The 23,191-nt window shown below is 40.8% G+C and overlaps 1 protein-coding gene across 2 annotated transcripts in view; it reads left to right on the forward strand.

Annotated features, from left to right (window-relative positions):
* The window catches only part of TARS1 (threonyl-tRNA synthetase 1), a 67,070-nt gene extending 44,585 nt beyond the window's left edge, over positions 1 to 22,485 (forward strand). For both annotated transcript variants that reach the window (XM_087885632.1, XM_060688554.2), the window contains exons 7-19: positions 829 to 893; positions 1,976 to 2,054; positions 2,923 to 3,069; positions 4,713 to 4,811; positions 7,640 to 7,806; positions 12,131 to 12,293; positions 12,661 to 12,798; positions 14,009 to 14,086; positions 16,516 to 16,616; positions 17,053 to 17,157; positions 18,064 to 18,136; positions 19,440 to 19,554; positions 22,013 to 22,485. In XM_087885632.1, coding sequence (XP_087741758.1) covers positions 829 to 893; positions 1,976 to 2,054; positions 2,923 to 3,069; positions 4,713 to 4,811; positions 7,640 to 7,806; positions 12,131 to 12,293; positions 12,661 to 12,798; positions 14,009 to 14,086; positions 16,516 to 16,616; positions 17,053 to 17,157; positions 18,064 to 18,136; positions 19,440 to 19,554; positions 22,013 to 22,161 — 1,479 coding nt within the window. In that variant the 3' untranslated portion in view covers positions 22,162 to 22,485. The remainder of the gene's footprint in view (positions 1 to 828; positions 894 to 1,975; positions 2,055 to 2,922; positions 3,070 to 4,712; positions 4,812 to 7,639; positions 7,807 to 12,130; positions 12,294 to 12,660; positions 12,799 to 14,008; positions 14,087 to 16,515; positions 16,617 to 17,052; positions 17,158 to 18,063; positions 18,137 to 19,439; positions 19,555 to 22,012) is intronic.
* Positions 22,486 to 23,191: the final 706 nt, after the last annotated feature.

The following is a 23,191-nucleotide window of genomic DNA, read 5'->3' on the forward strand; positions in this document are numbered from 1 at the left end:
ATTCGAGGGGACATCGTCAGTGCGTTTTGAGTTTGAGACACAACTCAAAGTGCACAGACGATGTCCCAAATGGTGTCGAAACATTTGTAATCAAATTGCCAAGCTTGGAGCGCAAACCAACAGCCTAACTACCAACCTGAGCTGCTAATATTCAAACACATTTCAACAACAATTATTGCTTACAACCTCCTAATTTGCAACTACTTGGATAACAGAATGCTTAGTGACTGTTCAGAGTTCTGGTCAACCCAAAAAGGGGGACTTAGGACCCAGATTTGAAGTTCTGATGGTTAGGCCCACTCAGAAGTCACATGATCAAACTTTGGGCACTTGCAATATGGCTGCATTTACAGCTGTTTGCAACATCTTGCAGTCATGCGACCACGGTTTATGATGGTTTTGCTGAAAACCAGCACTTCCAGTTTTTGGCAAAACCACACCCACAGCAAACTATAGCAAAAACCCTCTTTACAATTGTTACGATGTATGACCATAATCTACAGGCTGCATTACAGTGGTATGTCAAGGACTACCCCTGTAATGCTGTCTCATTGGGTTCTGAGACATTAAGTGAGAATCTTAATGGTTTCCTGGCCTTTGGAATACATTAGTATGAAGGGAATGCAAGAAGAAATGCATGATTAAATTCATAGTGGAAATTTTGTGGAAAGCACAAATGCAATTGGCTGTTTTTCAAAGAATAGAAAGATACGTTTCTTATGGGTAAATAGAAGAATGTTTGCTTCAACATCAAATTACAGGCACAAGAAATTGTATCTTAAAATTAACATTAATTCTATATATTTTTAAAATTGTCTTTTCAAACAGTACAATAAATTCAAGTGTCGGATCTTAAATGAAAAAGTCATCACTCCAACTACTACTGTATACAGGTAAAACAAAAGGCAAACACCCACCTAGCCTGGACTTTCTATTACTAACAGTAGAGTCCCCAGTTTTAAACAAAATTGCCCCACTTGTAATTTGGAGAGTATATTATAGGCCCGTGATGGCGAACCTAGGACACGCATGCCACAGGTGGCACGCGGAGCCATATTGGTGGGCACACGAGCGTTGCCCTAGCTTAGCTCCAGCGTGCATGCGCGTGCCGGTCAGCTGATTTTCAGGCCTTCCAGGCCCACCAGAAATTGGGAAACAGGCTGTTTCTGGCCTCGGGGGGGGAGGGGGGGAGGCCGGTTTTTTGCTCTCCCCATGCTCCAGAGGCTTTCTAGGTGTGACAGGAAGTTGGCAAACGGGCCATTTCCGGCCTCCGGGGGTGGGTGGGGAAAGACGTTTTCGCCCTCCTCAGGCTCCTAGAAAGCCTCTGGAGCCTGGAGAAAGCGAAAAACGGACTTTCGGATCCCACCGTACCATCGCGTGCCAAAAGTGTGGGGTGCGGGTCGGGTCGGGCGCAATGAATTATGGGTGTGGGCACGCATGTGTGCGACACCTCCACCACCCCACCCCACCACCACCACCCCCGCTTTTGGCATGCAATGGCAAAAAGGTTAGCCATCACTGTTATAGGCCCTTCCACAAAATACCTACCATGGAGTTCTATCCAGTCATAACACCACTATATGGAATGTGGCCAATTGGAACAATTTATCTCCATTACATACCTTCATGTTTTGCAATCATGGTAACTTTAAGATGTGTGGAACTTCAACTCCCAGAATTCCCCAGCCAGCCATGGGAATTCTGGACTTTGAAGTCCACACCTCTTAAAGCTGTTATGATGGAGAAACACTGCTGTGATCCCTCAAGATGTTGTCTGACCATTTACCTTTCTCTGTTTTCTGGGCAGGAGGGCACAGTTCCAAAGAAAACCCTGATTTGCAGCAGTCTACTGTTTTATTTTATAAGAATATTGTTAGAGGCTGTTTGCTGCACATTCACTTTCCTTTAATTAAAAATAAGAAGTCAGTGCTTATGACACAATTTCAAGGAACTGAACCATATCATTACCTTTTAGGTGTGGCCCTTTGATTGATCTTTGTAGAGGGCCCCACGTCAGACATACTGGGAAAATAAAAGCCTTAAAAATACATAAGGTAAGAAATTAAATTTCATCCTGTAATTATAGTATATGTGGCTAGATCTTCATGACAAGAGCTTTGGGGCAATTTTTCTGGTTGAGTTTTTAAAATTGAGTCAAAACTTCCATGGAAAGATGCGTTGATTTGGTTTAGAGTTAGTAGAATCATTGGCTTTTAGTTTGAAATCATTGCAGTGTAAAAATGTTTTGAAAAGTTCTGTCTCTCTTACTGAAATGAAGAAGAGCAATTTAACTGTTAAAACACCTGGGCATACTTCGCTTTCATTGAAATCAGCAGGTCTTATATGGGAATAAATTGAACTCCTTTGTCATTTTTGCTTATTGCAGCTGTAATAAAAAAGTACCGGTACTTTACTTTAAAATATTTGTCAAACTCATTCCACGGTTATTTCAGAACTGGCAGCTGTGTTCATTGTTGCACACTAATTTACATGTCCTCGTGTTCCCTTCCATCAAAATGTTATTTAAGAGTTACTGTAGATTTGCACATCGTAAGATATCCTAAATTATTTCTGAATTGTAACAAATAACATACGCTTAAAATATAGCATTTTCTACCTATGTACAATTTTAATCGACTATAGTCCATATAGATTGGAGCTAAAATTTAAAATACCTGAACTGTGAGTTTGACGGAGTGGTTTCCACCACTGATCTCGTTGCCGTTTTGCACTTTAGTCTGGTCGTGTGCCAGCTATGTGTCTTGGATGTTTTGGGTTTTTTTGGTCTATGACCGCAATAAAGTATGCTGCATACGCTTAAACATAGACTGAAAATGTAGCATTGGTTTCCTGTGAAATCTAATTACTCAAAGTTGCTCTGTAATAATACAATTTGTTACTGAATCTTTTCTATAACTCCAGAATTCGTCTACCTATTGGGAAGGAAAGTCTGATATGGAAACCTTGCAAAGGGTTTATGGCATCTCCTTCCCTGATGCAAAAATGCTGAAAGAATGGGAAAAGTTCCAAGAAGAGGCAAAGAATCGGGATCACAGGAAAATTGGACGGGTAAGAGGAATTTCTCACCCACTCGAGTATGTGAGGAAATATTTCTCCTGAGGTTGGGATCAGTTTGCAGGAGACTCCTTGTCTTTTCACACGTTTCTGTCAATGACATTTAACTGCGTCCTGCTCAAATACAGGTAGTCCTCGACTTACAACAGTTCACTTAGTGACAATTCAAAGTTACAGTGGCACTGAAAAAAGTGACTTATGACCATTTTTCACAGTTATGACCTTTGAAGCATCCCCAGGATCATCTGATCAAAATTCAGATGCTTGGCAACTGGTTCACACTTATGACCATTGCTGTGTCCCAAGGTAATGTGATCACTTTTTGCGACCTGACAAGCAAAGTCAGATGGGGAAGCCAGATTCACTTAACAACCAGGTTCCTAAGATATCAACTGCAGTTGTGGCAAGAAAGGTTGTAAAATGGGGCACAACTAACTAAACAAATGTCTCACTTAAGAACAGAAATTTTGGGCTCTTGTGGTGGTAAGTCGAGGGCTACCTATAGTGCATGTTTTTTTTTAAACCAATTTCTCATTCTTCTTTGCTACCCTGTTTCCCCTAAAATAAGACATCCCTTGATAATAAGCCCAATCGGGCTTTTGAGCACATGCAGTAAAATAAGCCACCCCCCTGAAAATAAGCCCTTCCCAAAAACATTTAAACACATGTGCAGCCAGTCCCTGCCATTTCCTCTGGTTTTCTCCATGCACCCCAAAATAATAAGACCTCCCCAAAAATAAGGCCAAGTGCTTATTTCAAGGTTCAAAAAAATATAAGACAGGGTCTTATTTTCAGGGAAACACGGTATATAAAGTAATAGTATATCTGAAAGCAGATGCTATAAAAACTATGAGTGCATATTATGATTATTACAGAGAGGGGCAAAAGATGAATATAATGCATTTTTTCTTGCATCCTTTATAATTGCAGTGAGCTCTCTTTCTTCATCTTTGTTGGAATGTAAATTGAAGTTACTTTTTATTTTCTGTTCTCAGGAAGAAAGCCATGTGTACTTGAAAATCTGGGTATCAGGTTCCGTTAATGTGACATTTTGCAAAAACCACCCAAGATTCTCTTAAGCTTAAAACAAGGTTTTTTAGTAACATGGGGTAGACCTTTGCTCCTATTGGCTGCTTCAGACAACCAGGGAGGAAGGTCGAAAGTGAGATATGCTTTTTAAAGGGAGGAGACTGCGACTGCAGCTTTGAAGGAAGCCATAACGCACCTCCCTCTAAAGAAATCATCTCTTATCCTTGTTGTGTTGAGTAACTTCTATCCGGTCTCCAATCACTCCTTTTGGGGGAAGATTTTGGAGAAAGGAAGCAGATTCTCTGTATCCCTTTCAGCCTGGTTGCAAGCCTTGGTTTTAGGGCGTAGCCTGTTAGTATTGGGGATGCTGCCAACTTTATTTCTGGTTTAAGGGATTTTTTTTTAGTGGTTTTACTTGTTCCTTAATTACATTTTATTATTCGTGATGCACTTGGTTTTAGCAGTTTGTGGGAACACCCAGAGTCTGATGATCAATTAAGCAATTAATGTGATCTTAAAAAGGAATTGTTCATCTGAATATTCTCCAAAAATAATGCAACTGTTGTTGGAAAGAAATAGGAAAACTGGTTTTGTTTTTTATCCCAAAGGATCAAGAACTCTTTTTCTTCCACGAACTCAGTCCTGGTAGCTGTTTCTTCCTTCCGAAGGGCGCTTACATCTATAATACACTGATAGAATATATCAGGGTGAGTCATAACAATTCATCTCTGTGATACCAGCAGCACTCCTTGCTTCAATTCTTCATATAGAAGTTTGGATGCCTTTTTGCTGCAGCAGAAATGACCTTGGCTGCATTACAGTTCCTACACAATGTTCGGGTTTACACTAATCACGTTACCTTGGTTAATGCATTTATAGATGTCCATTTATAGATGTCACAAGCTGGACATTTATATATCCAGCTTGTGGCTAATATCACAATACACTCAACAGGCAAAGAATATAAGGTGCCTCCTGTATTCCCTTCCAAAGGTAGAATAAAATACCCTATTTTTAGACTATTTCATAAGCCTGGACAGCTCTAGAAGGCATTTGACTTGATAGGTCACAAGATATACAAGTCTGTAGTGCTCCAGTGAGCGGCTCAAGTATCTTGACAATTGGCAATTTGTGAACAATAGAATCGGCTCATTTACATACATTTCTATTACTGTATTTTTCGGACTATAAGACACACCTGACTATAAGATGCACCTAAATTTAAAAGAGGTAAAGAACAAAAAACGTTTTTGGCCTTCCTTTTTTAGGGCCTTTTCCAGCCTTTTTTCAGCCCGTTTTCGAGGCTTTTTTTGGCCCATCTTCAAGACTTTTTGGGCCCATTTTGGGGGCTTTTTTCAGCCCATTTTCGAGGCTTTTTTGGCCTGTTTTTTTCCAAAAAAAGGGGCCAAAAAAGCCTAGAAAACAGACCAGAAAAAATGGGCCTGAAAAAGGCCTAAAAAAGCCCCGAAAATGGGGCATGCAGAGGCCAAAAATTGGCTGGCGGGTGGGCGGGGCTTCGGCAATATTCAGTCTATAAGACACACAGACATTTTCACTCCCTTTTGGGAGACAAAAAAGTGTGTCTTATAGCCAAAAAATATGGTAATTTGGATCTGATTAAATGTCTAGCCAATCTATAGACCACTATTTCTCAACCTTGGCAACTGTGTGGACTTCAGCTCCCAGAATTCCCCAGCCAGCATGTTTTAATACCTCTAATGATTATAGAACAGAGCTGGTGATTATCTCTAATTGTTCTTGGTAATACTTGCTGAACTGTCAGAATATGTGATTATTACGAATATACAAAGTATTCCATGCATAAACTATTCCATGCGTAGAATAACTTTTTTGAGGAAGTCCGTGTCTGATCCAAAGCATAGATGTGGTAGAAATGGTTTGGGGCGAGAGTGGGGAGAAGCCAAGGAGCTCAGAGGCAGACAAGAAAAAGTATAGTGGTGGTCAGTACCATCAGTGGTGGTCGTGCCCGAAAGCAGTAGAATTCTGGGGGAAAATAAAAAAATGGCTGAATGATATTTTAAATCAAAAGATCGAATGGCGACCAGAGACATGCCTGCTCGGCTCCAAACCGGAAAGTATTAAAAGAGATTTATGGTATCTTGCACTACATATTATCACAGCAGCGATTGGCATATGCTCAACTTTGGAAAAATAAAAATATCCCATCAGAGGAAGCTATTATAAAAAAGATTTTAGACTGTGCAGAAGCAGATAAGTTGACCAAAAAATTAAAAGATAGAGATCAAACACAAGTATGTTTATCTTGGGAAAAATTCTATAGGTGGCTAGAGAAGAGGAAAATATAACCCAAATTAGAAGAGGAATTATATGTACTGAGAAATTTATATTATACAAGTAAAGCGAGGTCAGATAGACCTAATTGGTTTATAAAGATATGCAAGATGTTCTGTCTTCTCCGGATTATAATATAGATATACAGTACCGAGGTTATCAAGGTACTGTTTATAGATATGCTAGTTTTGTTGGTTTCTGTTGTGTTGCCTTGTATATTTTGTTTGTTATTTATATAATGTGTTGTATTTAATGGAAAATGTAAATAGAAATGTAAAAAGAAAAAGTATAGAAAGATGAGGCTGGTGTATTAATACTGTGGCCAAATTTACTATAGCAGCAGTGAAGACATGTCTTCAAAGAATGCATCCCTGATTACCATAGTACAGGTAGTCCTTTCTTAGTGACCACAAGTGGTAGCAATTCTGTCATTAAGTGCTTCAATTACAAAGCAGAAAATCATGTGACTTTAACAGGCTTATGATGTGACTTTCCATTTGGCTATTCAACAAAACAAAACTGGTTGGAAAGCAAGCAAATGGTGATCATGTGACTATGGCTTAATCAAAGCATTGGTCACAAAAATGTTTTAATACTGTTATTAATGGTCACTAAATGAGATAGTAAGGTAAGCAGGGACTAACTACCTGTATATTTAATTGTTTTAATTCTGAGTATGGCTCATTGGTCATGATAAAAGGATACACAGTTCTTTTATATCTTAATGACTATGGCTTATTGATTGTAATGAAGAATGTATCTGCAGTGATTAGCAGAAAATTGCTTAACTAAGCACGGATAGTCCTCGGTTTACAACCCATTTGTTTAGTGACTGAAGTTACAACAGCACAGAAGAAAATGACTTACGACCGTTTTTCACACATGCGACCATTGCAGCATCCTCATGGTCACATGATCCAAATTTGGATGTTTGGCAACTGGCTCATATTTACGACGGATGGAGTGTCCCAGGGACATGTGATCAACTTTTGCGGCCTTCTGGCCAGCAAAGTGAAGTTCAGTTAACAGCCATGTTACTAACTGAACTTCAGTGATTCACTTAACAAGTGTGGCAAGAAAGGTCATAAAATGGGGCAAAACTCACTTAACAGTTGTCTTGTTTAGCAACAAAAACGTTGGGCTCATTATGGTCATACATCGAGGACTACCTGTGTGTGATTCTCTCTGCTTAATGTGGCTCTGACTCTTCGATTTCTCACAGAGCGAGTATCGAAAACGAGGTTTCCAAGAAGTTGTGTCTCCAAACATCTACAACAGCAAGCTTTGGGTGACCTCTGGCCATTGGCAGCATTACAGTGACAACATGTTTTCATTTGAAGTGGAAAAGGAGATCTTCGCTCTGAAGCCCATGAACTGTCCTGGACACTGGTATTGGATTTGTGCCAATTTTTAGATTAATTGCTCTTTTTTTCCCCTTCCTATTCTGCTTTAAGGGACGCGGTGGCTCAGTGGCTAAGACGCTGAGCTTGTCGATCAAAAGGTCGGCAGTTCAGCGGTTCGAATCCCTAGTGCCGCGTAACGGGGTGAGCTCAGGGGCGAAATCCAGCAGGTTCTGACAGGTTCTGGAGAACCGGTAGTGGAAATTTTGAGTAGTTCAGAGAACCAGCAAATGTCACCTCTGGCTGGCCCCAGAGTGGGGTGGGAATGGAGATTTTGCAATATCCTTCCCCCAGGAGTGGGGAGGGAATAGAGATTTTGCAATATCCTTCCCCTGCCACACCTACAGAACCAGTAGTAAAAAAATTTGGATTTCATCACTGGGTGAGCTCCCATTACTTGTCCCAGCTTCTGCCAACCTAGCAGTTCAAAAGCACGTAAAAAATGCAAATAGAAGAATAGGGACCACCTTTGGTGGGAAGGTAACAGTGTTCTGTGCGCCTTTGGCATTTAGTCATGCCGGCCACATGACCACGGAGACGTCTTTGGACAGCGCTGGCTCTTTGGCTTTGAAACGGAGATGAGCACCACCCCCTAGAGTCGGGAACGACTAGCATATATGCGCGAGGGGACTCTTTACCTTTACCTTTTTATTCTGCTTTGGTCTAGAACAGTGATGGCGAACCTATGGCATGCATGCTAGAAGTGGCATGCAGAGCCATCTCTCTGGGCATGCCAGCCATTGCCCGTTGCTCTTCTGGATTCTGCAACGCATATGCATGCCGGCCAGCTGGTCTTTGTGCGCACGGGAGCGCTGGAAACCAGAAGAGCAGCTCCCAGGCACGCATGTGTGCGCGCCGGGGAACTGCTCTTCCGGTTTCCGGTGCTCCCCCGTGCATGCGTGCACGCTCCGGTTTCAGCACTCCGTGCCGAAAAGGTTTGCCAACACTGGTCTAGAATTTTATACCTTACTCTTGGAACATGCTTGCAGATATTTGTCACCAAAGCCCATATGGCAATGCTTCGTTGCTGTGGCTGCGATCAATTTAGTAACTGACACATATCTGTTTAGGTAAACATGGACTGTATCTACTCCCTCTGGTGCTGTGCTTGGCTAGCTGTTTCCCTTCTGTCTGATACCTTTGGAAAACAGACAACTGTCAACAGAAGGGATGGTCCTGGTTTTGTGTTTATAAATCTGCCTATAGATTACCACAAACCAGGGGTGAAATGCTCCCGGTCCGGACCGGATTGCCCGATCCTGTAGCGATGGAGGCGGGTGGTTCGGAGAACCGGTAGCAAAAATCCCTGGGCCCCCCCCCATGCCCAGTTGAGCCGCGCAATCATCAAAGGCTTTTTTTTTTACTTTTAAAAGCATTTTTTCTACAACCTCTTCAGGCAAAAAATGCTTTTAAAAGTAAAAAAAAAGCCTCTGATGATCACGCGGCTCAGCTGGGATCATCAAAGGCTTTTAAAAGAAAAAAAACCCTTTTTTTCTTTTAAATGCCTCTGACGATCCCAGCTGAGTTGCCTGATTGGCAGAGGCTTTTTTAAAAAGCCTCTGCCAATCAGGCAACTCAGCTGGGATCGTCAGAGCCTTTTGAAAGCATTTTTTTACAAAATGCTGAAGAGGTTGTAGAAAAAATGGTTTTAAAAGTTTAAAAAAAAATTGGCCACACCCACCCAGTCACATTACCCCACACCACCAAGCCACGCCCACAGAACCCGTAGTACACAGAACCCGTAGTAACAAATTTTAGATTTCACCATTGCCACAAATGTAATATAGTTTAAATGGGAAAGATAAAGGTAACATATTGAGAATCTGTTAGTAGGATGAATGAGGACAGCAGAGATTCAAGAAGGTAGAATTTGAGTCGGGAAGAAGGGAAAAGATGCTTTTAAAAAAAGGTCAGGTTTTTGTTCTGAATGCTAAAATAAATTACAAAAAGACTTTGCTTCATCTCTGTCCTGTTTAGAAATTACAACGGTATTGGAAATAAAAAAAAAGAACTTTACAACAGGTCCTCACACTTATGACCATTGCAGCATTCTTGTGGTCACATGATCAAGAATCGGGCACTTTGCAACCGACAGGCATTTACGACCATTGCAATGAGCCACGGTGGCGCAATGGTTAGAGTGCAGTAATGCAGTGCTACTTCTGCTGACTGCCGGCTGCCTGCAATTTGGCAGTTCAAATCTCACCAGGCTCAAGGTTGACTCAGCCGTCCATCCTTCTGAGGGGGGCAAAATGAGGACCTAGATTGTTGGGGGCAACGTGCTGACTCTGTAAAACTGCTTAGACAGGGCTGTAAAGCATTGTAAAGGGTTATATAAGTCTAAGTGCTATTGCTATTGCTATGTTCTGCCATCATGTGAACACTGCGTGCTTCACAACTGGCTTCCAACAAGCAGAGTCGATGGAGAAGCTGGCAATAAAATCTCAAGTCACGATCACATGATGTCTTGTTTAATGGCCATAGGTGACTCGCTTAACTGCTGCAGAAGTAAGGTTATAAATAAGTCTATTGCCGTCATGTGATGTCTCCTTTAATGACTGTCGTGATTAACAACAAGAGTTGCTGCTCCCATTTGTGGTTGCTAAATGAGAACTACCTGTTGTTGTAGTCCTTGTCTAATTTCTACATGAGGTAGTGACGTACAGTACAGGTAGTCCTCAACTTATGACTACAGTTGAGCCCAAAATTTCTGTTGCTAAGTAAGGCAGTCGTTAAATGATTTATGCCCCATTTTACGATCTTTTTTACCTCAGTTGTTAAGCGAATCCCCTCAGTTGTTAGGTGAATCATGGGGTTGTTAAGCGAATCTGGTTTCCCCATTGATTTTGCTTGTCGGAAGCTGGCTGGAAAGATTAAAAATGGTGATCATATGATCCCAGGACACTACAACTGTCATTAATATATGCCATTTACCAAGGGCCTGAATTTTGATCGCAGGGAGGCTGCAATGGTCATAAGTGTGAAAAATGGTTATAAGTCACTTTTTTCAGTGCTGTAGTGCCTTCAGTGATAAATGGTTGCAACTTGAGGATTGTCTGTAATATGTCTGTCAATGATCACTACTACACTGTAGATGTACCATAGAGATGTGCAGTGTTTCAAATCCAAAGTTGCAGAGATGCTTCAGAGCAGCCATGGGCTCGTATGTCACACCTGTCTGCATCTTTTTCAAACCTCTGAGTGATTTCCTGGGTGTGAAGAGTAAGAAATTACATGCTTGAGTTAAGGAGGTGGTGACAGCATGCCACACCCATTCCAAAGCACTTGAATTAAGCACCTGCTGGCACGTCCTCAATTCAAGAGCCTTGGTAGTACAGTGGTCTTAGACACCCTGTTATTAAGCTGGTTATTAAGACCAGCTGCCTGCAATTATTGCAGGTTCGAATCTCGCCAAGGCTCAAGGTTGACTCAGCCTTCCATCCTTTCTAAGGTAGGTAAATCGAAGACCCAGTTGTGGGGGCAATAAGCTGACTTTGTATAAATATACAAAAGGATGAAGGCTATTGCTGAGCACATTGTAAGCTGCCCTGAGTCTCCGGAGAAGGGTGGCATATAAATCAAATTAAAAAAAAAAAAGTGTGTAGAATATTTTTTGGGGGGGATTGTATAGCTACTATGCAAACTGAAGAAGTGATGGTGTTAAACCTGGGTGCTCAATCCCACACCAAGCATTGCTTACCACGCGACATTATATCAGCACTCTCTCCGAAGCTTCTCATCATGTTATGATCCTTTGTTTAAATCCCAGTTACAATGCCAGCTTGTTTGCTAGTTCATGTGAAACTCTTAAAGCAGAGATAAAAACTGATCCTGAAATCTCCTCGCCTTCCCTTTTTTTTTACTAAGCTTTGGCATAGCTTCACCATCCCTCGAAAACCTGCCAAAGATTGAACTGTTTAATGAAACAGGAGAGAGAATCAAAACCACGAGGATAACCATATTCATTGTATTTAATTAATTGCATGTAAATTCAAATTCATCAAACCTGGGCTTTGTCTTACTGTACCTGTGTTGTTAGAGAATGGTCTTTAGAGTACTGGTACCACTTGAAAAGCAAGCATGGTCTTCAGGCCAAACGTGGTAGCTGGAAGGAATTATAAAATGTCCTTCTTTGCTGAGCTGGAAATCCTGAAACTGTAGTCCTTAGCCTGTCTGGAAAACGTCTGGTTGGGGAAACTTGGCAGATTTGTAGAAAAGCATCTGTTTTTCAAGACTGTTTCTGATTCTTCATCTGGCTATTCTCAGCAATATAATCCCAGTCAGTTGTCAACTACTTGTCTTACTTTCTTCAGTCTTATGTTTGATCATCGGCCAAGATCTTGGAGGGAGCTGCCTCTGCGCCTGGCTGACTTTGGAGTTCTGCACCGTAACGAACTGTCTGGGACGCTAACCGGTCTCACCCGAGTGAGGCGGTTCCAGCAAGATGACGCTCACATATTTTGTGCCATGGAGCAGGTGGGAAATGATCTAGGGCAGGGGTGTCAAACTCAAGGCCTGAGGGTTGGATCTGGCCCATGGGATGCTTAGAATGGGTTGCGGGGCCGCCCTGGAAACAGCGAAGGACTGGCCCGCGGCCTCCCGAGCTCCGTTTTCACTGGCAGACGTACCACAGGCACTATAGGTGCCCCTGACACGAGTTATGTTGAGCTGGCCACACCCACCCTGGCCATGCCGCACCCCACCGCCCAAGGTCAAACACAACTGTCATGCGGCCCTCAATGAAATCGAGTTTGACACCCCTGATCTAGGGTAATTTAAGGAAGATAGTGTTGTAAAAATGAATGGATATTGATCGCATTGGATCTTTTTGTTTCATGGACAGATTGAAGGGGAGATCAAAAGTTGCCTGGAATTTTTGCGCACCGTGTATGAAGTTTTTGGTTTTTCCCTCAAACTTCACCTCTCTACCCGTCCCGAAAAGTTCCTTGGAGATATTGAAGTGTGGAATGAAGCCGAAAAGGTATTTGTGTCCTAAATATAGTGGTTTGTTCATTTATTTCCTATAATGTAGTAAGTGGGACAACATAAATCAGTCTAAGAAAGCTGTATCCAAATATATAATTTCCAATTAGTAGTTTGGGGGTTAAATTGTACGGAATCTGCAGTCCCTGATGTCCTCAAATAACCTTTCTCAAGGGGGATGAAAAAAGAACACATTCTTTATGTGGATTTTTTTTCAATAATCTTAGATACACAAGTTCCATATAGATTAGAGGCAGCAGGAAAGGAAAGAGCTGTTAGCATGAGGATTGAGGGGGACAAAATTTAGGAGGCCAAAAGGGACTGACCCTGTGAACTGAACAAATTTGGCACAACTTTTTGAACTGACAGCTTTTATTAAAAGGCATATAATTTTGTGAACTGTAGCACGGAGGTGATTCCTTCTGATCTTTGGCTATTATGGCCGTAGGCTGCCATGAACTTTAAATGGTTTTTAACTTTTAACTTTAAAGAACCATTTAAATGGTTCTGCTACCTAGTAAATTCAGACTGCAGAATACATTTCCAGGGAAAATAGTTTTAGTGGCTCATAAATTTAGTCTAAAAGCACATGTTAAGTATATAACTAACTGATGCTCAGCATATTTTTTGTGCACCTTAAGGGTTACTTGTCCCAGCTTCTGCCAACCTAGCAGTTCGAAAGCACGTAAAAAATGCAAGTAGAAAAATAGGGACCACCTTTGGTGGGAAGGGAACAGCGTTCCGAGCGCCTTTGGTGTTTAGTTATGCCGGGCACATGACCACAGATACATCTTCGGACAGCGCTGGCTCTTCAGCGTTGAAACGGAGATGAGCACCACCCCCTAGAGTCGGAAACAACTAGCACATATGTGCGAGGGGAACCTTTACCTTTACCTTTAAGGGATTCTGAGATCGGAAAGAAGAGAGTTTCCAGATAATAGGATAGCACTGTGATTCAGCCTAGCTTGGTGAATATCATATTTACTGATACAGAGTTTTATATATTGCCAGCTTCTTGAAACTCAAGGCAGTTAAGAAAGTAAAACAAGTAACTGTATAGCCACTGACTTGGCTATACAAACACACACACACACACTCACAAAAGTAAGACGTAAACTCCTCTAACGTTTCTGTTGTGAGGAAGAGAAACAACCAATCATTTGGCTTAGAACAAATCCATTAATATTTGGCATATCATTTTCCACTAGCAACTTGAAAATAGCCTGAATGAGTTTGGCGAGAAATGGGAACTGAACCCTGGAGATGGAGCTTTCTATGGGCCAAAGGTTAGTAAATCACCTTAGGAGCACATTTTAAAATACTGTTTCATTTTCACGAAATTGTTTTTGTAATTTGTTTTATTAGAGAAGCTATGGACTGGGTACTGTTCACTTAGCTGTGCTTGACTCCCATTATACCATAATTCTCTTCAGGGCTCTGCGGTTATTTAGCAGAATATTCAGGCAGGAGGGTAAGAAAAGTTCTCTACTTACTCCTGTATACCGTAAAATCGGGACAGGTTGGTGTAGTTGTGTGACAAGCTAGCTCATTTATTCTTAGCCTTCCTCTTTGCCTGTTGAATAAGTAATCCTTATCAGGGGAGTTGATCTGAGGAATGGAATCAGTGTTTCTCAACCTTGGCCACTTGAAACTGTGTAGACTTCAACTCCCAGAATTCCTCAGCCAGCAACACTGGCTGGGGAATTCTGGGAGTTGAAGTCCACACAGTTTGAAGTCCATCTTCAAGTGGCCAAGGTTGAGAAACATTGGACTAGACCTATGATGACGAACCTGTGGCACAGGTGGCATGCAGAGACCTCTCTGCGGGCACGCAAGCTGTCACCCCAGCTCAGCCCCACCACACATGCACGCATGCCTCCTGCCGTCCAGCTAGTTTTCACGTTTCTGCCTCGCATGCGGGGGGGTCGCGCGTGCATTGCTTTTGGCATGCAATAACAAAAAGGTTAGCCATCACTGGACTAGACTATTAGCTAAACAGAATTGTATATAGAAGAATTGCATGTATCAGATTTGTAAGTGTGATACAATGTGGTGATATTTTATATGAGAGAAATGGTGAAGACAGTCCCTCCCTAATCATTCTTAGAGTATATATGGTAGATGCAGATAGTCTTTCATCTGGCAAGATTATGTCTGTAGGAAACAATAAACAACTCAGCTTTGTATCATTCTTGGTTTTGGGGGGCCTGACAAGTACGGTGCTTGGAACAAAAATGTTAGATCTGATTGATAGCGTTTCACTGACACTTTGCAAAATGAAAATGAGGGGAACACACCCATTTCTGTGTAATTTAGAGACAAAGACAATTCTTTGCACTATTTGTACCAAGGTGAACTAGTTTGTAAAGCAGGATGGTAAACAAATTCCTAATGAAATATCTTAGGAAACCTTTTGCTTGGTTTGGGAGGAAGCTGCTGATTATAATGATTGTGAAATGAAATAAAATAAATAAAATAAAATAAGACAGATATAGGCACCATATTTTTTAATGAAGAAGTTAATCAAGATGTAATAGAAGCAGGAGGATAATCTTGAAGCTAGTCTCTCGGTGAAAAGCTCATTTGTTCGTTTTTCCTTTTGACAACAAGGTAACGTTTTCCTCAGCGGACTATTAGACAATGTGAGGATGTTTTTCATTATGACGCTAATTCCAAATTAAACACAAAATAGGATTTTAAAATGTGGAATTAAGTCATATTAAAAAATCAAGGCAACAAGGGATAGTAGCAGACTCGTTTAGAATTAAAAGCTTGAGTGAGCAAAAAAAAAATTCAGCTACTACTGAAGCTTGCAGGTCTTGGTGTGGGCTGAAATGAAACAAAAATATAGTTACAGAATCAATGTGTCTAAAACTCTGGCAAATGCCACACCATCCAAAGTATATTCTCTAAAGGCCAGGCTGGGGGGTATATGATTCATCAGATATCCAAACTACAGACTCTATATACGTCAGTGTCTCTATTCTCATAGCAGAGGTAAGTATAGGTAATCCTTGACTTAAGACCACAAGTGAGGCCAAAATTTATGTGGCTAAATGAGACAAAGTGGATTTTGCCCGATTTTACAAACTCTTGCCAAAGTGAATCACTACAGTTGTTAAGTTAGTAACATGGTTCTTAAGCGAATCTGGTTTGACTTTGCTTCCCTATTGACTTTGCTTGTCAGAAGGTTGCAAAAAGTGATCACATGATCACCGGGATACAGCAAAGGTCATAAATATGAGCCAAATCTGAATTTTGATCATTTAGATGTTGCAGTGGTCGTTAGGGTGAGAAGCAGTCATAAGTCACCTTTTTCAGTACTTTGTAACTTCAAACAGTCACTAAATGAAGCGTTATAAATCGAGGACTACCTGTACTGAAAAGTAACATAATCCAGAGATCCTTTTTCCTCAGAGTAGTTCATTGGTAGGGCTTGTTAGCTGTCAGTTTGAGATGCTGCCTCAAACTGAGTAGAAATTTTTAAAAGTGTTTTGCTGTAAAGAATATTTGTAAGTGTCTATGGAAATTCTCAGTCATCCAGGTCATGGTTGTCCCAAGGGTGTTTTTTCAAGAGGCAACTGAACTTCCTTTATTTTTTCCTTGAAGACATTTCACTTCTTATCCAAGAAGCTTCTTCACTTCTTCAATTTTTGTAAGAATCCTGTCCATGTTTGTTTGTCTCATCCTCTTCCTTTTTTTACTCCCCCAAAAGATTGATATCCAGATCAAAGATGCCATCGGGAGGTACCATCAATGTGCCACTATCCAGTTGGATTTCCAGCTCCCTCTGAGATTTAACCTCACATACATGAGGTAAGTACCGTATCTTTCAGAGTATAAAACGCACCTTAGTTTTTAGAGAGGAAAATAAGAAAAAAGCTGATTGGCAGGTGGATCGGCCTCCCTGAATACCCCCAAATCAGCTGTTTCCAGAAGTGAATTTTAGCAACAAGTTCCTTGGTTGTGTGCTCTGTGCCTTGCTTTTTTTTTTTTTTTTTGCTTTTTTTTTCTGCCTCTGAAAGCCTCCGAAACAGCTTCAGAAAAAAAAGCCTCTGAAACTTCCATTTGAAAAGTTGGGCGGGCTACATTCGTAGTATAAGACGCACCCAGATTTTCACCCTCTTTTTTTGGGAAAAAAGGTGCGTCTTATACTCTGAAAAATACAGTAGATCCTGTGATTTTATTCTGCATTTTATAATTCTAATCTAGTTAACCGGGTTTGAAAATTACACTTAATTTTATCTTCTAGCCACGATGGCAATGACAAAACAAGACCGGTGATTATACATCGTGCCATTTTGGGATCGGTGGAGAGGATGATTGCTATCCTGACTGAAAACTATGGAGGCAAATGGTATTGTATTGTTATTTTATACAGGTAGTCCTCGACTTACAACCATTCATTTAGTGACCATTCAAAGTTACAACAGCACTGAAAAAACAGGACTTGTGACTAGTTTTCACACTTACTATTTCAAGTTATCAAAATTTGGGTGATTGACAAGTGGATGTATTTATGACAGTTGCATTGTCCTGGGGACATGTGATAATCATGTATAACCTTCACAAATGGCTTACAACAAGCAAAGTCAATGGGGGAAACCCAGATTCACTTAACAACTGTGGCAAAAAAAAATGTAAAATGGGTGCAACTCAGTTAACAACTGTCTTGCTTATCAACGGAAATTTTGGGCTTCATTGTAGTCATAAGTCAAGGACTGTTCACAAAAATAGGAAATCACAACTGTCAGTTATCATTAGTATTATATTGTACTCCCCAAGGTGCTTTTTTAAGAGGCAACTGGACTTTGTTTTTGTTTTTTCTTTTGAAGATGTTTTGCTTCTCATACAAGAAGCTTCTTCAGCTCTGACAGGATAGTGGGGAATGGAAGGATTTATACTCCTTGCAGACAATAAATCCTTCCATGACTGAGAATCTCTACAGACTTTTAGATTGTACTCCATACAATTCCAGGTAGTGTATATAATGTCCCTGCTTGCTATTTCCCCCATAATAGCAATCTTAAATCAGGATCTGACCTATTCTGAGCTACGAAGAAGAATTATTTTCTTCTCATGCTGTAAGAGATGCACAGTTTTGAAGCCCATTCTGTGTACAGTTTCTAAGAAATGCTTACGATTAATAGCAGTGCAGAAGGTCATTGTTGCTAGCCCCACCCCCCACCCCCCAAGTTAGCAGGAATTTGCTGTTGTCTCTAAACATATAGCAGTGACGTCTGTTGTTTCTCTTTTGTCCAAGGCCACTCTGGTTATCTCCTCAGCAAGTGATGGTAATACCAGTTGGACCAACATGTGATGAATATGCACAAAAGGTAAGTTTTAACTTTTATTTTGTCCTATAGGCAAAGTCAATTTAGGAATGCCTAAAGATGTGAACATATCCAAAAAGAGAATGGGAAGCTCCTTGGAGAAAAAAAAGTCTTTGCTTTTTATGGGCAGCATAAATGGATTTTATGTCGTCAGAGACTAAAGTCCAAAAATCCTTTTAGGACACGTAAACAAAACCCACACAAGAACAGATGCAAATCACTCGCATTGCAAAGGGACTCTTTGTATGTATGGCCAATGTTTAACTCCTTATTTATAAATCTATTTTGAAAGTGAACATCTGTCAAAGGGGAACTAAGCTAGCTGTCCAATAGAGAGAAATATTTTGGGAGATTTGTCTATTTAAGTGTGATTAAAGACTGTTCTGCTTGGGTTTTGGATGGAATAGGAATAGCATAGAATAGAGTAGAGTAGAGTAGAGTAGAATAGAGTAGAATAAGTGGAATGGAATGGAATGGAATGGAATAGAATAGAATAGGTGGAATAGAATAGAATAGAATAGAATAGAATAGAATAGAATAGAATAGAATAGAATAGAATAGAATAGAATAGAATAGAATAGAATAGAATAGAATATTTATTGGCCTAGTATGATTGGACACATAAGGAATTTCTCTGGTGCATAAGCTCTCAGTATATATACAAGCAACAAATGATAAATCATGATTATAATACGATCATCATAAATCATAAGATACAACACTCAGTGATAGTCACAAGATACTAAATAAAAGCAATCAACATAAATCATAAGATAGAAACAACAAGTGATAATCATAAGGAATAGGTAATGGGAAAGACAAGAAGGATAATAATACTAATACTAATAATACTAATAATACTAATAATAATTAATAATAATAATAATACAACCCTACTACATGGTTTGATATCCTAGGGCATAAGACAGTGTTTTGGGAATTAGTTGTTTAGCAGTGATGGCATGGGAGGAAAACTGTTTTGTTTATGACTGTGCAGTTATATGTGTGTTTCTACATGTATGTATTGCATGTATTGCTATGTTCTTGAGTAATGTATCTAGATCAGAATCGCAATTTATTTTCATGTCTGCATCTAACTGAGTATCTTTGAAAAACATGTTATCCGAATACTTACTATATAAATATTGTAGGGCTTAACTTCTAAATGTTAATTTGATTACAGACTCTGTGACTATTCAAATGTTATATTCTGGGGCAAAATTTGCTCTTTTGATTTGGAGAACTGCAAAGCCCCGCCTTTCCCTCCAGCATTGTCTAAAACATTGTTGATTTGATTCTCCCAAAGGTGAAGCAACAGTTCCATGATGCTGGTTTAATGGCAGACGTTGATGTGGACCCTGGTTGCACTCTGAACAAGAAGATCAGAAATGCTCAGCTTGCCCAGTACAATTTTATTTTAGGTAAAAAGTGTCTCTGTGCAGTGTGTGTATGTGTCTAGCTCCATTTGAGCAATATCTGCTTTAAAGCAGGGGTCTCCAACCTTACTTTACTTTTACTTTACTTTTATTTGATTTATATACCGCCCTACTCCCAAAGGACTCAGGGCGGTGAACAGCCAACAATAAAATACATACATACAAAATTTAAAAAGCAGAAATAAAATCGAATTAAATAGTTTGGCCCAGACAGATTAAAACCCCAATCAATTTAAAACAAATTTAAACTTTAAATATTAAAAATACTAAAAAATATTAAAAATTGTTTAAAAAGAGGGAGAAAGTTAGGCCAGGCCCGCCTGGTGAAATAAAGAGGTCTTTAGAGCGCGGTGGAAGGTGCGCAGATCCGGGATCCTCCGTATCTCCGGGGGGGAGCTCGTTCCAGATAGTAGGTGCCCCCACAGAGGAGGCTCTCCTCCTGGGGGCTGCCAATTGACATTGTTTGGCTGACGGCACCCGGAGGAGCCCCTCTCTATGAGAGCGTACCGGTTGGTGGGAGGCTATTGGTGGTAGTAGGCGGTCCCACAAGTACCCAGGTCCTGAGCCATGGAGTGCTTTAAAGGTGGTAACCAAAACCTTGAAGCGCACCCAGAAGACCACCGGGAGCCAGTGCAGCTCACGCAGGAGGGGTGTTACACGGGAACGCCATGTCGCTCCCATTACCATCTGCGCGGCCGCACTCTGCGCCAGTTGGAGCCTCCGGGTGCTCCTCAAGGGGAGACCATATAGAGAGCGTTACAATAGTCCAGGCGGGTCTATTGTAACCTTGGCAACTTTAAGACTTGTGGACTTCAACTCCCAGAGTTCCTCAGCCAGCAAAGCTCATCAAACACAATTGTTACACACATACACACCCCATCAGAAATGGTGTAGGGTCTCCTACTGGGTAGGGGGGTTGACTAGATGACCTACAAAGTACCTTCCAACTCTGTTATTCTGTCTATTATTCTGTTACTATATGGTTTTTCCTTTCTATTTTAACACCTTCCTCATGCCTTTATTTGCTAGACGGGAGCAATTATACACAGGCCAGTCCTACTTCATGAATTTGCATCTAGTTTGCTTTTGTGTAAATGCTTTGAAATGCAAATAGCATGCAAAACCTCCTTTAAATGCACAATAAACAGTTGTCGATTTCCTGCTATTAATTTGGTAATGAAATCCAGTTGATGCTATTTCTGTCATAGCAGTGGTTTTTCTGCATGCTGTTCTGTAGATTTCTTTTGAGTCACATATCTATATTGCAGTTGTCATAAGAAGAGAGAGGAGTCAGGAGGGCAGAGAAACAGTAACAGAGCAATTCCAAATATTTCTGATAGAAACTGCTCCTGATAAAATGCCCAGAAAGTGTTCATTGTCCCCTTAAGCAAACAATTTTATTTCCAGTCTTCTAATGAGATTATTTAAAAGTGTTTCTCAAACTTGGCATTTCTTAAGATGTATGGTCTGCCACTTCTAGAATTCTGCCTGGGAAATTTTTGGAATTGGAGTTGCACATATCTTAACATTGCCAAGTTTGAGAGACACTACGTTAAATGATCTCATTTAACTTCTAATCTTCTAATTTAGAAACTTCTAATTCTGATCTCATTCAACTTTTAATCTTCTAATTTTCAGTGCTTTTTTTTCAAACGACCATTGTCAATATTTTACAGTGTATTTCTCCTTTGTATGAATTATCTTGATAGATTCCTTACTCTGTTCCCCACGAATCCTCCTCAGACAGTTCATTTTGATGCCGAAGACTGACTTTTTTCCATACACCATATTTAGAAATGTATAGAACAGTGGTGTCAAACTCAAGGCCCAGGGGCCAGATCTGGCCCACGGGGTGCTTAGATCTGGCCCTCGGGGCTGCCCTAGAAACAGTGAAGGACCAGCTCACGGTGCCTCTGCCAGTGAAAAAGGAGTTCGGGAGGCCACGCGCAGCCCTCCCAGGCTCCATTTTTGGCTGCGACGGCCTCCAGCCCTCTAACAGTGAAAAATGGAGCTCGTGGGGGCATACTCGGTTCCCCTCCTCCCCTCCTCCCCCCGAGCTCTGTTTTCACTGCAGAGGGCTGCAGGAGGCTGTCGTGGCCGAAAACTGAGTTTGGGAGCCTATTTTCGCTAGCAGAGCGCTCAGGCCACCACAGGTGCCCCCAACATGAGGAATTTCAAGATGGCCACGCCCACCCTGACCACGCACACACACTCACATGAGGTAAAACATAACCCTAATGCGGCCCTCAATGAAATCGAGTTTGACACCCCTGGTATAGAAGGAAACCCTATAATTTTTCCATACCGTTATATTGGTCATGACAATGATCATTTTCTAATAAAGGCACCATCATTCTTGAGTATTTTATAGTAATGTATTGCATCTACTTTTCTGATGTTGTCTTGTTTTTCTTCACTTTCTTCCTCTCGATCTGCCTTTTAGTTGTTGGTGAGAAAGAGAAGGCCTGTGGGACTGTGAATATCCGTACGAGAGACAACAAGATTCATGGTGAACGTACTGTGCCCGAAACAGTAGAAAGGCTGCTGCAGCTGAAGTGTGGCCACAGCAAAAATGCTGAAGAAGAATTTTAACCAAATCCTTTCCTTCTTTACCTCCAATTAGAGCTAGCTTTCTCGTTCTCTCCCACGTTAGTTTTGAGGGATAAACGTTTTGCACTATCCTGTCTTTGAAATAAGTCAAACGCATTTATAGGTTCAGAATTCAGATAGAGATGAAATTGAAAAATCTTTGTATGATGAGGGGGACTATTTTGATTAGCAACTGGATAAAAGCTTCTGAAATGATCTATCTAAGATCCAGAGAACAAAGGCTAATCAGGGATTCAGATCAAACCTCTTCAGTGTTTTTCTTCACAGAATAAATTTGGTTAAAAATGCCTTCTGATTTTCGACAAAGAGATTGTGCCTGTGTGTTCTTTGGTGGTTTGCAGTTCCTGTTCATTCTTCTGTTTCATTTACAACAGAGTTTGTCAAACTTGGCAGCTTTAAGAAGGCTGGGAAATTCTGTGAGTTGAAAGCCACACATTTTAGAGTTCCCAAGTTTGACCAACACTGATTTACAATATCATCTAATACAGAACATCAAACTGTCCCAATATTTTCCTGTGTCAGGTCAGTTCCATTGTAAATGGTTAGATTACATACACTTCTGAGTTTTAAAATGGGATCCACATCCTGCATAAAGTTGAATAAATGACATCTCCACTTATACAGCCATCATTAACTGTTTCTCCTGCATTTATCTGATGTTATGCAGTACAGAGTGGGAGACGCAGCCCTATTTATGGGTTTTCAGTTTAGGAAAGCTCATGACGTGAGCTGGGAAACATAATAGTTATAATGTCATTTGGGGAAAATTGAAAGAAGTACACTTCCTAATTTTCCAAGGGACAGAAATCTGATAAGGCTCTTAAGATGCTATTCTAAATATCTTGAGCTTTCCTGCTACTGACAAATTGGGTGAGGGGCCTCAGTTTCTTCCCTTTGGATACAAGGTAAAGGTAAAGGTTCCCCTTGCACATATGTGCTAGTCCTTCCTGACTGTAGGGGGCAGTGCTCATCTCCGTTTCAAAGCCGAAGAGCCAGCGCTGTCCAAAGATGT

The sequence above is a fragment of the Pantherophis guttatus genome, chromosome 2, assembly GCF_059756535.1.
Source record: "Pantherophis guttatus breed Tessera chromosome 2, ASM5975653v1, whole genome shotgun sequence".
Taxonomy (NCBI): Eukaryota; Metazoa; Chordata; class Lepidosauria; order Squamata; family Colubridae; genus Pantherophis; species Pantherophis guttatus.